This window comes from Mercurialis annua, linkage group LG1-X, assembly GCF_937616625.2.
Source record: "Mercurialis annua linkage group LG1-X, ddMerAnnu1.2, whole genome shotgun sequence".
NCBI classification, from domain to species: Eukaryota; Viridiplantae; Streptophyta; class Magnoliopsida; order Malpighiales; family Euphorbiaceae; genus Mercurialis; species Mercurialis annua.
In genome coordinates, this window is record NC_065570.1 from 11,161,457 (window position 1) to 11,175,007 (window position 13,551).

General features: G+C 35.4%; 1 protein-coding gene and 1 long non-coding RNA gene across 5 annotated transcripts; one reads left to right on the forward strand and one right to left on the reverse strand.

Annotated features, from left to right (window-relative positions):
• Positions 1-1,077: 1,077 nt before the first annotated feature.
• On the reverse strand, positions 1,078-3,020 carry LOC126665035 (uncharacterized). Of its 4 annotated transcripts, none has more exons than XR_007637509.2 (5): positions 2,792-3,020; positions 2,250-2,483; positions 1,767-1,825; positions 1,418-1,495; positions 1,078-1,281 (listed from the first exon to the last, which is right to left on the reverse strand). It is a non-coding gene; the product is annotated as an uncharacterized LOC126665035 (long non-coding RNA). The 4 variants fall into 4 exon arrangements; XR_007637508.2 differs by having other exon boundaries at positions 2,250-2,435; positions 2,792-3,016; XR_007637510.2 differs by having other exon boundaries at positions 2,250-2,398; positions 2,792-3,014.
• A 698-nt stretch (positions 3,021-3,718) lies between these two features.
• LOC126663482 (cation/H(+) antiporter 20) lies at positions 3,719-9,109 on the forward strand. Its single transcript, XM_050356431.2, has 4 exons — positions 3,719-3,978; positions 4,057-5,094; positions 5,706-6,650; positions 8,708-9,109. The coding sequence occupies exons 1-4, from the start codon at positions 3,799-3,801 to the stop codon at positions 9,107-9,109; spliced, it is 2,565 nt and encodes an 854-aa protein (XP_050212388.1). The 5' UTR covers positions 3,719-3,798.
• The last annotated feature ends 4,442 nt before the right edge of the window (positions 9,110-13,551 follow it).

The following is a 13,551-nucleotide window of genomic DNA, read 5'->3' on the forward strand; positions in this document are numbered from 1 at the left end:
AAATTGACTTATAAACTTCTAATTTTTTTAGACAATAGATCTTGAGGGTTATTGATTTTTTTTCTTCATTCAGTTATCAAACTTTAATATTTTTCTTCTTAGTCTCTCAATTTTATTTTATTTTGTTTGTTTTTCCGGCCAAAAACACTTAAATAACAACTGAAATTTATTTATTTTTAATCTGAAAACTTTCAATGTATGTAGAATTTGGTCTAAAAACTCTCTTCCAAAATAAAATTATGTATGTGCGATAAGTTTTCAAAATAAAACTAGAAAATCGATTACCACATGTCAAAATCTAGCTGCCACCTAAGTATTTTTTGTCAGAAAAACTCATTTGAAAAAAATTAAAGTTCAGTACCAAAAAAAAAAAGCTTTAAAAACTAAACTGAAAAAAATGAAAGTTTAGTGACCCTCAGTATCAATTATCTAAATTTTTTGGATTAATTCAATTTTTTAGACTTTTATCTACAACCTCTTTTAATTTTTTATCAATTATTCTTGACAAATATGATTTAATACTTCAAATTTATTATTGCACGTTGATTTAGTCCTTCAAATTATGTCAAGCGAATCACTAACTTGTCAAGCGGATGATGTATTGCACTACAACACATATGTCATTTACCGGCATTTTTTTGGAGCTTTTGCGGCATTTATAATTGCCGCTACTTTTTTTACCGGCATTTGACCAAATGCCGTTAGATCCAGTGTCGCTAAAAGTTATAGCGGCATTTAATCAAAGTGCTGGTATAGATGTATTCAAATGCCATTAAAAGCTGGATTTTATAATGGCATTTTAAATTGCCACTAAAATCAATTTTTTTCTCACATGAGATATCTTTTGTTGGCATTTGAAATTGCCATTAAAACATTAGCATAAACAATTGTAACGTTTCCTGTAAATGCCATAAAAACAAAAATGTAACCACTTTTAATTTTTTTAGTTAATTTATTGTTGCAATTACAAATGCCATTACAAAGTAATTCCTTTTATCATTCAATTTATTTTAGATTTCTGTTATTGCTATAAAGTAAAAAAATAACAAAAAAAAACTAAATATTGAACCATCAATCTAATAAAAATATTGTCATTTAAGAGAATAAATGAAGTTACAAATTATTCAAATAAAAAGAACTACATAACCAATGGCAGTGGCACTGCCCAAATTGTACAAAAGCTAAAAATTAACAAAAAAATTAGAAACATGAAGGTAGGATGAAGATATGCTCCTCTAAATCTTCAATCTATAAATCTTCAATCAATTTATAATATGTAACCTGAATAAAAAAAAATGATTATATCAAATAAAAAGACTCAACATAAATCAATAATGACATTTTGTCAATTCTAATAAAATGAAGTGAAAGTATTGAAACACATAAATATTTAATAAATTTTAAATATAATTTGTACCTTAATAATAATAAGTGAACTATAGAATTAGGCGTTTGGTACATGTGTTGACTGATGAGACCTAAATGAATTTGGCATCTGTTTTCAAAATAAACGAAAACCAGAACATGTTAATTTAGCAATGCCTTGGCCAATGAATCCACAACCAAACCTAATTGAACCATACAATAATCCCTGCATTCAGATAACACATTGGACTATTTATAAATCAGACGAGACGTAACAACAAACTGCCAAGAAAAATCTTTAGTACTATATAATTATGCAGCAGTTTGCTGCTTTATAATTAGCATTGAATATTTATCTAGTAAACTGTATAATTAGCATTGAACAAGTATTTCTCTAGTACCTTATAGAATTATGCAGCAGTTTGCTGCTTTACAGAGAATTCACATCCCGGCCTTTCAGCTGCAAAAATGTTGTAAGTGAGGTAAGAGCTAGCCAGAATATAGAATTGTCAAAGACTCTAATGAAAGAAAAGGCAAATAGAAATGGTTATACACAAGATCTTCAATTCAAAACAATAAAGTGCTTCACTTTTCATAATTTTTGAAGATCAGCTAAATAAGAACGGATAAAATCTGGACCTAATGTCTACACAGTTTGCTTAAGCATCAAACAAAAATTAATGCAGGCATAACATAAGAATTAAGTAACTCAAACGGAGACCAAAAGTCATCCCGCTCTTTTCCAGTTTGGCAAACATTGCACAACAAGAATCAATATACATATAATTGACATTCAATTACAATAACACATCATATTAATCACTTAAACAGCACATAACTTCAAAAATATAACCAAAAAAGCAGAGTAAAGACAGCTATAGTACATCAGTTCCAACTTTGGAAAGAAATCAAGGATCTGCTAGCATGTGGTTACGTAACATACTGCAGTGATTCATTTGAAATTCAAGTCGCTATGTCCTCCGCCATCGCCACCAACTAAACTAGAACATCTATTATCACCACCGCCACTGGCCTAGAGACGGCGTCAATTGTGAAGTCCAAAACACGTTCTGTTGAAGAGTCACAAATAGAATTAACGGATTGAAGCTTAATAAGAACTTAAATGATTTCAGTAGTAATAAGAACAGCCAAGATAAACCAAAAAAAAGGTTCTAGGTCAGAAAACAAATCAACAATACAGATAAAATGCAGTAAAATTAACATCAATTGCAACCAGAAGTTGAAAAGTAGAGGAAAAGAAGTCATCTGAATACCATCAAAGTTGCCTAAAATCATCAATATGGAACCAAGATTAAGACAAATCAATTAACAAATATTACAATCTGGTTATATAAAATGTTAAAATTAAAATCAAAAGTAAATAAAAGTAAATTAAAAATTTCAGAACGGAGATGAAATAACTCACCGGTTTTTACAGATTTAAAAATTAATTCCTGGTGAAAAATATTAGGGATCTGAAAATGTGGAGAAGGATGAAATTGAAGGATTGTAGGTCTAAAAGTTAAATGTGTGCGTTTAGTTTTGATTTGCAATATGAAATTAATCTTAACTACACCCGATGAAGAAGAGAAAATGGAGTTTAAGAAAAAAAAATGGTGTATTGAAGAAGGAAGCGTGGTAAGTGATTAGAATTCTCTTGAGATAAAAAAAATTCTTAACATATCGAAAATTTAAATTGGAGGGAATGCAAATTTAAATTGGAGGGAATGAAAATTTTAGAGCCAAAAAAATTGAGGGAAACTAAAAACAAAGAGACATAGTATCACCGGCTTTTAACTGGTTTTATTACAACATTTATTCTAAATGCCACTAATTATATCAGTTTAGTGTCATTTAATATAAATGCCACCGTTAATTTAGAACTATTGACGTGTTAAATTGTTTTAGTGGTATTTATATTAATGCCACAAATAAAATGCCACTAAAACGTAACTCTGGTGTAGTGTTGGTGTTTTTGAAAATCATTAATTGACGCATAAACTCTTTTTCGCTTTTCTACCTGTCTGAAAAAGAGGTGTTTACTAGAGCAATAAACTTTTTTCTTACACCAAAAAATAAATTTAATGACTGAAAATTTAACATTTATGATTAATGTTATAACGTGATAAGATCCTGTTGATAGTCTTAATTTGATATAAAATTACTAAAAAACTTTTTATTGCTTAAAATTTGTAATTCAATATCTAATTGGCATAAATTAAAATCCTCTAACAAAATAAATTAATACTAATTTTAATAACTCCAAAAAATTAATAGGCAGTTGGATCACATTCTTAAAGTTGAGTTTCATTGCTCCACTCCTCTATAAATTGTTTAGCTTCTATTAAACAATCATATCTTCCTTACATGGCTCTTCTATATATTTGTGTCCACCGGAAAACAGAAGTATAAAAAAGAACAAATATAATAAACATGCCAGTAAATATAACTTCCATTAAAACTTCATCAAATGGAGTATGGCAAGGAGATAATCCTCTTCACTTTGCCTTCCCATTATTGATTGTTCAAACCACATTAATCCTAGTCATCAGCCGATTTTTCGCCTTCCTTTTCAAGCCTCTCCGGCAACCTAAAGTCATCGCCGAGATATTGGTACACATACATTAAATTTGTACTCATTTGTTTGAACTATGTATTGTTAAAATGATTCTAATAATTTTATATTGGTAGGGTGGGATTCTGCTGGGGCCATCAGCTTTCGGGCGAAACAAAGAATTCATGCGATGGATTTTTCCTAAATGGAGCATAATAATACTTGAATCAGTAGCTAGTATCGGTCTTCTATTCTTTCTTTTCCTGGTCGGTCTGGAACTCGACTTAACCTCGATTCGTCGGAGCGGAAAACGCGCCTTTGGCATAGCTTTCGCCGGAATTTCTCTTCCTTTCATCTGTGGCATAGGCGTAGCCTATGTCCTTCGCAAAACAGTTGAAGGAGAAGAAAAAGTTAGCTACGGTGCCTTCATAGTTTTCATGGGCGTAGCTCTTTCAATCACAGCATTTCCTGTTTTAGCTCGCATTTTAGCGGAACTCAAACTATTAACAACTTCCATAGGTGAAACAGCTTTGGCAGCCGCCGCATTCAACGACGTAGCTGCATGGATTTTACTAGCTTTAGCCGTTGCTCTAGCCGGAGATGAAGGTGGCGGTGGCGGTGGTAAATCACATAAAAGTCCTTTAATATCAATCTGGGTACTTCTCTCTGGTGTTGGATTTGTTGTATTTATGTTACTTGTGATTGCACCCGTTATGAAATGGGTTGCTGGAAGATGCTCACCCCAACATGGCGTGGTCAATGAATTTTACATGAGCTTAACCCTAGCAGGAGTCATGGTGTCGGGTTTCATGACCGATCTAATCGGAATCCATTCGATTTTTGGTGCTTTTGTATTCGGATTAACTATACCGAAAGGAGGAGAGTTCGCCGAGAGATTGATCGAAAGGATAGAGGATTTTGTGTTGGGTTTGCTTCTTCCCCTATATTTTGCTTCGAGTGGATTGAAGACGGATGTGGCCGCCATTCGCGGCGGGAGGGCGTGGGGGCTGCTTGCCCTTGTTATAACGACAGCGTGCGCCGGAAAGATTATGGGAACGGTTGCGGTGGCGATGATGTTTATGATTCCAGTAAGAGAGGCATTTACTCTTGGGATATTGATGAATACCAAAGGACTTGTAGAACTTATTGTTCTTAATATTGGCAAGGAGAAGAAGGTTAGATCGCTTAGCTAACACTTCTTTTTTCTTTGTTAAATATAATTGTCAATACTAAAAATAGCGAGAATTAGTAATTAATTTAGTAACTAAGTAAATGATGTAGAATCATATTCATAGTAGAACTAATTATAAGTGAATCATGATTCTTTAATCGACTGATTGCATATTATTGAATAATATTCCACTGATATTATGCGAATACTATTTAATTTCGCCTTCAATCTATATCTATGTCTTTTCCTTCACAATGGATCCATGTACCGTTAGTGAGAGTGAAATAAAAATTATTCATTTTTTATATAATATTTTAATAAAAAAATTGGATTCACGTGTATTTATTTTCGTTGAAAGTAAATATTTCAATTACTTTTTTTAAATTGTCTAATTTGCGAGGAATTTTTTTGAAGAATGAGCCCGATGTCTATAAATTAAAATTATAAAAATTCTCTCTCTATATATATTTATATGTATATAAATTATAGTAAAAATCCTCATTTAAAAAAGATACTAGACTAAATATGGATTTTACTCCATTGTTGCACTCACATGCATTTTACCTATATGTTGTTGCACTCACAAGGCTGTAATAATCTCCACTGCTTTTACAGGTGTTAACAGATGAAGCATTTGCTATCCTGGTTCTAATGGCACTTTTCACCACCTTCATCACAACTCCAACGGTCATGGCCATTTACAAACCAGCTCGAACCAACTCCACCACCGCCTCTACTCGCACTCACCGGAAACTCGTCGATCACTCCAACGACGAATCCTCCGGAAATGAATTGCGCATTCTCGCATGTCTTCACGGTCCAGGCAACGTACCCTCACTCATAACCCTAATAGAACTAATCAGAACAACCAATACTTCCCAACTCAAACTCTTCATCATGCACCTCGTTGAGCTAACCGAACGATCCTCTTCAATCATCATGGTTCAACGCCTACGTAAAAACGGATTGCCGTTCATTAACCGTTTCCGCCGCGGCGATGAGTGGCACGATCAAGTCTCGGGAGCTTTCCATGCATACAGACAATTAGGTCGGGTTTCGGTCCGGCCAACGACGGCAATCTCTTCATTGTCGACCATGCATGAAGATATTTGTCACGTAGCTGAGACTAAAAAGGTGGCCATGATCGTTTTGCCGTTCCATAAGCAATGGAGAGGAGAAGAAGGTGGTGATCAATCAATGGAGAATGTTGGACATGGATGGAGACTAGTGAATCAGAGGATGCTAAAGAATGCGCCGTGTTCGGTGGCGGTTTTTGTGAACCGGGGATTTGGAAATGGTGATCGAACTCCGGGGCCTGAGAATGTGGCGGCGCAGAGGGTATGCGTGTTGTTCTTTGGTGGAGCTGATGATCGTGAGGCGGTGGAGCTGGGTGGTAGAATGGCGGAGCATCCGGTGACTAAAGTTAGTGTAGTGAGATTTGTTAAAAGAGAAGGGTTGCAGAGTAAAGCTGCTGTGTCTGAACATTGTTCTCCGTCCAAGAGTCGGGAATTGAAAAGATATAGCATTTCCACCGCTACTTTGAATCCTGAAAAAGAAAAGGCAAGCAATTCTTCACTTTTTCTCATGTACTTCAATTTTAGTTAAATTTACCCTAATAGGCACTTGATGATTTAACTTTTCTTCTTTCGCCAAATGGATTTAAAAAAATTGATCCTTCTAGATTTATCTTATATCAAATTAAAATGAATTTTTAAATTAGTTCTAGCCTAGGTAGCACGGAAACGGAAACGGGAAACGAAAACGATACGAAACGGATACGGAAAAACGAAAGTTTTTCAAAATGAAGGACACGAAACGTGGGGGAAACGTGTAAATAACAAAAATGTAGGGATATATTTATAAAAATATTATCTAAATATTTATGATAATTAACAAAATAATTCATTTTAATATACTGAATATTTAAAATTTTATAAATATATAAAAAAATTAATATAACTCGACACAAATAAGTATATTTGATGTATTGTGGGCAATGCGAAATGTAAAATTTATGGGTAACTAGTTAGATTTTTTTATTTGTGGTACTAATTTTAATATTTTTACAAATTTTTAATTTTTATTATTTACGGAAACGGCCCGAAACGTTTCGTACGGTTGTCCAAGAGTTTCCAGTTTCCAAAACATTTTTGAAATGGGAAACGCAACTTTTATCGAAGTTTTTATGCTTCTTAGATTCTCGCTAACATGTAGAGTATGTTTATTTCTTTTTAAAAAAAAAGTCCATTAATTAGTTAGTTATCTTTTTAAAAATAATATGTATAAGAGCATCTCCAATAAATATTTTATTTTAAAGAGTTTAATATTAAAATAGAAGTCCAATGGACTCTCTATAAAACAAATTTTAAATAGAGAGTGAGTTTGGCTCTCTATATGTGGAGAGCCAAATTCACGCTCTATTTCTTATCTCTTTAACATATATTTAAATTTTAAACACATGAATTATTTTTTTATTGTTTAAAAAATATTTTTTGATTTTTTTCTCAGCATAATATATATATAAAAATAAAATTATAACAAAATAAAATAAATATAATAACTGAATAAATTAATTTTTATTAAAAAATTTAATAAAATGTTATATTTAAAAGAGTTCATTGGACTAAAATTTAAAATTCTAAACTTTATAAAAAAATGCTCTCTATTTTTAAAAATATGTTTATAATAGAAAATACCATTGGAGATGCTCTAAGAACATTTTTAACGGACTATTTAAAATTGTCAATTTTTTTAAAATAAAGAATTTGGCAATAAATTAAGAGTTTAACAGACTCTTTATAATTTAAATTTGAAGCAGAGAGAAAAAATAGTTCTCCACATGTAGAGAGAAATATTCACTTTCTATTCTAAATTTAAAAAGATAAAATTTTAAATTTAAAAAAATTAACTATTTTTTTCAACTGTATTATTTAATATTTTTTTATATAAAATTAAACAAATAAATAAATTTAAATTTAAATTCAAAATATTCATAATTTTAATCCTTTAGACATATAGATTTTTCAAAAACAAAATTTAAATAGTTTCATCCATCTGTTTAATGAGTTGAGATAATTGTACTCAAATTTAAATTCAATTTAAATTTGGTTTTATTCGATTAGACTAATTAGTAAATACATGATGGTAATGATGTATTTCGATGCCTAGATTTCTTTTCGAGATTCTAGCGCTTTCTTTTTTTGCCTATCACATCCTGTGGTAGTGCTAATATAATTACCATTTATAAAAAAAAATGTAAGCAGTTTCCATCCGCACAAACACGCAATGATTATAATTGTTGCAACAATTAAAATCAACATATCAAACAGTCAAACTTTTCAAAAATATATATCAGTCAAAACTATGAATGTTATGAAATTTGTTTTTTCTAGAAAGACTAATAAAGTTAGCCAGATTCTTTATATCCACATATATTATGTACAATTAAATTTAGATTCAATTTTCTAACATCCACCATTTTGATGTTTTGCCTTTAAATTAGCCCTTGACACCAGATGCCTCTGAATATAGCAGCGTATCAAGTTAAGTAAACCTTAGTATTTTTTAAATCCTAATTTCATTTTAACATGCTACTTTTTTCTTTTCAAACCTTATAGGAACTAGATGACAATGCATTAGTAGAATTCCGAAGCAAGTGGGACGGAATGGTAGAGTATACGGAGAAACTCGAAGGCAACATTGTAGAAGGAGTGTTAGCCATCGGTAGAAGCGGAGACTATGATCTTATTGTCGTCGGAAAAGGACGTTTTCCGTCAAGTATGGCGGCAGAACTAGCAGACCTCCCAGCTGATAATGAGCATGCAGAGTTGGGACCTATAGGAGATGTGTTGGCTTCATCAGGAAAGGGTATTACATCTTCAGTGCTTGTAGTTCAACAACATGATTTAGCTCATGCAAAGGATGCTCCGGAAAAAAAGGTTAAGTTTGACAAATTATCAGCCGATGGATCATCGGAATGTTGGTGGGTCCCTCCACATGTGGGCCCACATTTAGTTTAAAAAAAAGAAAAATAGTAATTACTTGGAGTAGCCTCCAAGTAAATTGACTTGGAGTAGGCTCCAAGCAAAATTACTTGGAGGCTACTCCCCTCCTTTCCTATAAATAGCAAGGAGGAGCATAAGGTTTCACATCACCAAATTTCACAAAGGTTTTGTGAGAGTTATTAGCATCAAGGCTAATAGGCGAGCTAGAGAAACGTTTTCTCTAAAGGGTGAGGGGTGAGAGAATTGAGAGATAAAAATAGTGAGTTTACGAGTGTGTGGGAAACACTTGAGTGTCATTATTTTGGTGAGATCTCTCTGTAAAATTACTCTCTTTGTATGCCTGCTATTTTAATAGTGGAAGAATTATTCGGACTTTGTCCCGTGGACGTAATCCAGCAATTTGGGTGAACCACGTTAAAAATTCTCGGTGTCATTTATTTTGTTTCTGCCGTCCATAATTTTATTTTCGACGCTAACGATTAGGCTAGTTGGAATTCCCTATTGTGAAGTTAGTTATATCGTGTTGAATTCTGTCTAGGAGGTTGGTACTTAAGTGGTCCGCTCGTGACCCTCCAATCTTTCCTGGGAATTTTTCCGGTATAGTTATTTAGCACAATACGTTATTCACTAGCATAATTAATTGAATTTCCGCTGTGCCGCCCAACAACTGGTATCGGAGCCGGTTTGAGTTCTTATATATCTATTTATCGTATGCTCTGTGGTTGCCACTAGATAGTGGATCCTCCACATCAGAAAATAAATTAGATATATTTATAGTACTGGGCACTTGTCGAAAATATGGAGGCAAAGACTGGCAAGATGGTCAGTTTAAATGGCACAAATTACCACATATGGAGAAACAAGATGAAGGATCTCCTATTTGTGACGAAACTGCATTTACCGGTGTTTTCAACGAATAAACCCGAAGGAAAAACGGATGAAGAATGGGCATTCGAGCATGAGCAGGTGTGTGGTTACATTCGACAGTTCGTCGAGGATAATGTGTACAACCACATTTGTAATGAAACTCATGCTCAGACATTATGGAAGAAGCTTGAGGAGCTGTACGCGTCGAAAACCGGCAACAACAAACTATTTTATCTGACAAAATTAATTCAGATAAAATATCGAGAAGGGACTTCTATAGCTGATCACCTGAATGCAATTCAAGGGATTGTGGATCAGTTATCAAGTATGAGCATAAAGTTTGACGATGAGGTGCTCGCTCTCCTCGTGCTTGCCTCTCTACCAGAGTCTTGGGAGACTTTGAAGATTTCACTAACAAATTCTGCACCAAATGGAGTAGTCAATATGGAAGCTGTTAAAAGTGGCATCCTGAATGAAGAGAGTAGACGAAGATCACAAGGTTCTTCTTCATCACAGTCAGATGTTTTTGTTGCAGAATCTAGAGGGAGGAGTGAAGCTAGGGGTTCAAAAACCAGACACAAAAGCAGAGGAAAGTCAAACAAATATGCCAATACTGAGTGCCATTACTGCAAGAAGAAGGGCCACATCAAAATGTTCTGTCGAAAGTTGAAGCAAGACCAAGAAAAGAACAAAGGCAAAGATGTGAGGAAAAATGACAGCAGTGATGATGAACAAGCAAATGTTGTCGGGGAGTTCAACGTAGTCCATGATGAAGATATTGTCAATCTTGCAATCCACGAGACGAGTTGGGTGATTGACACTGGAGCTACCATTCATGCTTCATCTCGAAGGGAATTCTTCTCATCTTACACATCAGGCGATTTTGGCACTGTAAGAATGGGAAATGAGAACTTTGCAAAAGTCGTAGGCAAAGGTGACGTCTCTCTAGAAACAGAGAATGGTACGCAATTAGTCCTGAAGGATGTCAGGCATGTCCCAGATATGCGCCTGAATTTAATTTCGGCAGGAAATCTGGATGATGAAGGTTTTTGCAGCACCTTCTTCAATGGCCAATGGAAGCTTACCAAAGGTTCATTGGTGGTGGCCAGAGGAAAACGACATTCAAAACTATACATGATGCAGGCGAAGCTCTCCCATGACGATGTCAATACAGTGGAGAATGATGATATAGTTGAGTTGTGGCATAGACGACTCGGTCACATGAGTGAGAAAGGAATGTCGATATTGGCCAAAAGAAATATGTTACATGGATTGGATCGAGTCCATCTGGAGAAATGTACTGATTGTCTGGCAGGGAAGCAGAACAGAGTTTCTTTCAAAAGTACCCCTCCTTCTCGAATGAAGAATGTTTTAGATCTGATTCACTCAGATTTGTGTGGACCAATGCCAAAGTCACTTGGTGGTGCTCAATACTTCGTGACTTTCATTGATGATCATTCAAGGAAGACATGGGTGTATCTTTTGAAAACGAAGGACCAGGTGTTAGAAGTTTTCAAGCAATTTTTAACTCTGGTGGAAAGACAGACCAGCAAGAAGCTGAAGTGCATCCGTACAGACAATGGTGGAGAGTACATTGGACCATTTGATGCTTATTGCAAAAATAATGGTATTCGGCATCAAACAACACCTCCTAAAACGCCGCAGTTGAATGGTTTGGCTGAGAGGATGAACAGGACTTTGATGGAGAGAGTTAGATGTTTACTCTCACATGCAAAGTTGCCTAAGATGTTTTGGGGTGAAGCTCTACTGACAGCAGTGTATGTGCTTAACCTTTCAATGTGTATCCCTCTACAGTCTGATACTCCAGAGAGAGTGTGGACGGGAAAAGAAGTTTCCTATGGTCATCTGCGGGTGTTTGGGTGCAAATCATTTGTGCATATTCCCAAAGACGAGAGGTCCAAGCTTGATGCTAAGACACGAGAATGCGTGTTTGTGGGTTATGGTCAAGATCAGTTTGGCTATAGATTCTACGATCCAGTCCATAAGAGGCTTATCAGAAGCCGTGATGCCGTCTTTGTTGAAAGTCAGACCATTGAGGATATTAAAAAGGCTCAGAATGTTTCTGAGGGATCCGATGGAGATTCAACAGACTTGGAATTGATTCCTCCAACAACGGTTCATAGACGTGTTGGAGATGAAGAAGGCGACCAACCGGGGATAGGTGGTCAAGATGCTCCCATTGATTATGAACCAGGTAATGCTGATGACTATGGTGCTCATCATCAACCACCAGCAGATGTGGATTCTCCAGTTCTGCGGAGATCTGATAGAGTTCGACAACAATCTACCAGATACCCAGAAGATCAGTATGTGTTATTAACTGACGGGGGAGAACCTGAGAGCTTTGAAGAAGCTATGGATGATGAACACAAGCAGAAATGGATTGAGGCCATGCAAGATGAGATGAGATCCTTGCATGATAATAATACTTTTAAGCTGGTGAAGTTGCCTAAAGGCAAGAGAGCTTTGAAGAACAAGTGGGTGTTCAGGATAAAGAATGAGGAACACGGTCTCCAACCACGTTTCAAAGCTAGACTAGTTGTCAAGGGATTCGGCCAAAGAAAGGGAATTGACTTTGATGAGATTTTTTCACCAGTGGTGAAAATGACATCCATTCGTACAGTGCTAGGGTTAGCAGCAAGCCTCGACCTGGAGATCGAGCAGATGGATGTAAAGACTGCCTTCCTTCATGGTAATTTGGAGGAAGAGATATACATGGAGCAGCCAGAGGGTTTCGAAGAAAAGGGGAAAGAGCAGTACGTCTGCAAGTTGAAGAAAAGTCTATATGGCTTAAAACAAGCACCGAGACAATGGTACAAGAAGTTTGAGTCTGTTATGGGGGAGCAAGGGTACAAGAAGACTACTTCAGACCATTGTGTCTTCGTGCAGAAATTCTCTGATGAGGATTTTATTATACTTCTGCTCTATGTGGATGACATGTTGATCGTTGGCCAGAATACTTCAAGAATCAACAACTTGAAAAAGCAGTTGAGCAAGTCTTTTGCAATGAAAGACTTGGGCTCGGCAAGGCAAATTCTAGGCATGAAGATAACCAGAGATAGAGGCTCCAAGAAGCTATGGTTATCACAGGAGAAGTACATTCAGAAAGTACTTCAAAGGTTCAACATGGATAACGCTAAAGCGGTTAGCTGCCCCCTTGCTAATCATTTTAGACTGAGTTCTGAACAGTGCCCTTCTACTGAGAAAGAGAAGGAGGAGATGGAAAGAGTTCCATATGCTTCAGCAGTTGGGAGCTTGATGTATGCCATGGTATGTACACGGCCAGATATTGCTCACTTGGTTGGAGTAGTGAGTCGGTTCCTTTCAAATCCTGGAAAAGAACATTGGGCTGCAGTGAAATGGATTCTTAGATACCTTCAAGGTACATCAAGAATGTGTCTATCTTTTGGAGATGGAGAACCTGTGTTAGTTGGCTACACAGATGCAGATATGGCTGGCGATGTTGACTCGAGAAAGTCTACATCAGGATATCTGATTTCATTTGCAGGGGGAGCCGTGTCATGGCAATCGAGACTACAGAAATGTGTTGCGCTCTCAACAACAGAAGC

Bases quoted from the DNA above. Each gene is read 5' to 3' on its own strand.
- LOC126663482 (XM_050356431.2), top strand. From the start codon at position 3,799: ATGCCAGTAAATATAACTTCCATTAAAACTTCATCAAATGGAGTATGG. The intron at 3,979-4,056 runs GTACACATACAT...TTATATTGGTAG, and splicing joins AAGTCATCGCCGAGATATTG to GGTGGGATTCTGCTGGGGCC. The intron at 6,651-8,707 runs GCAAGCAATTCT...CAAACCTTATAG, and splicing joins TGAATCCTGAAAAAGAAAAG to GAACTAGATGACAATGCATT.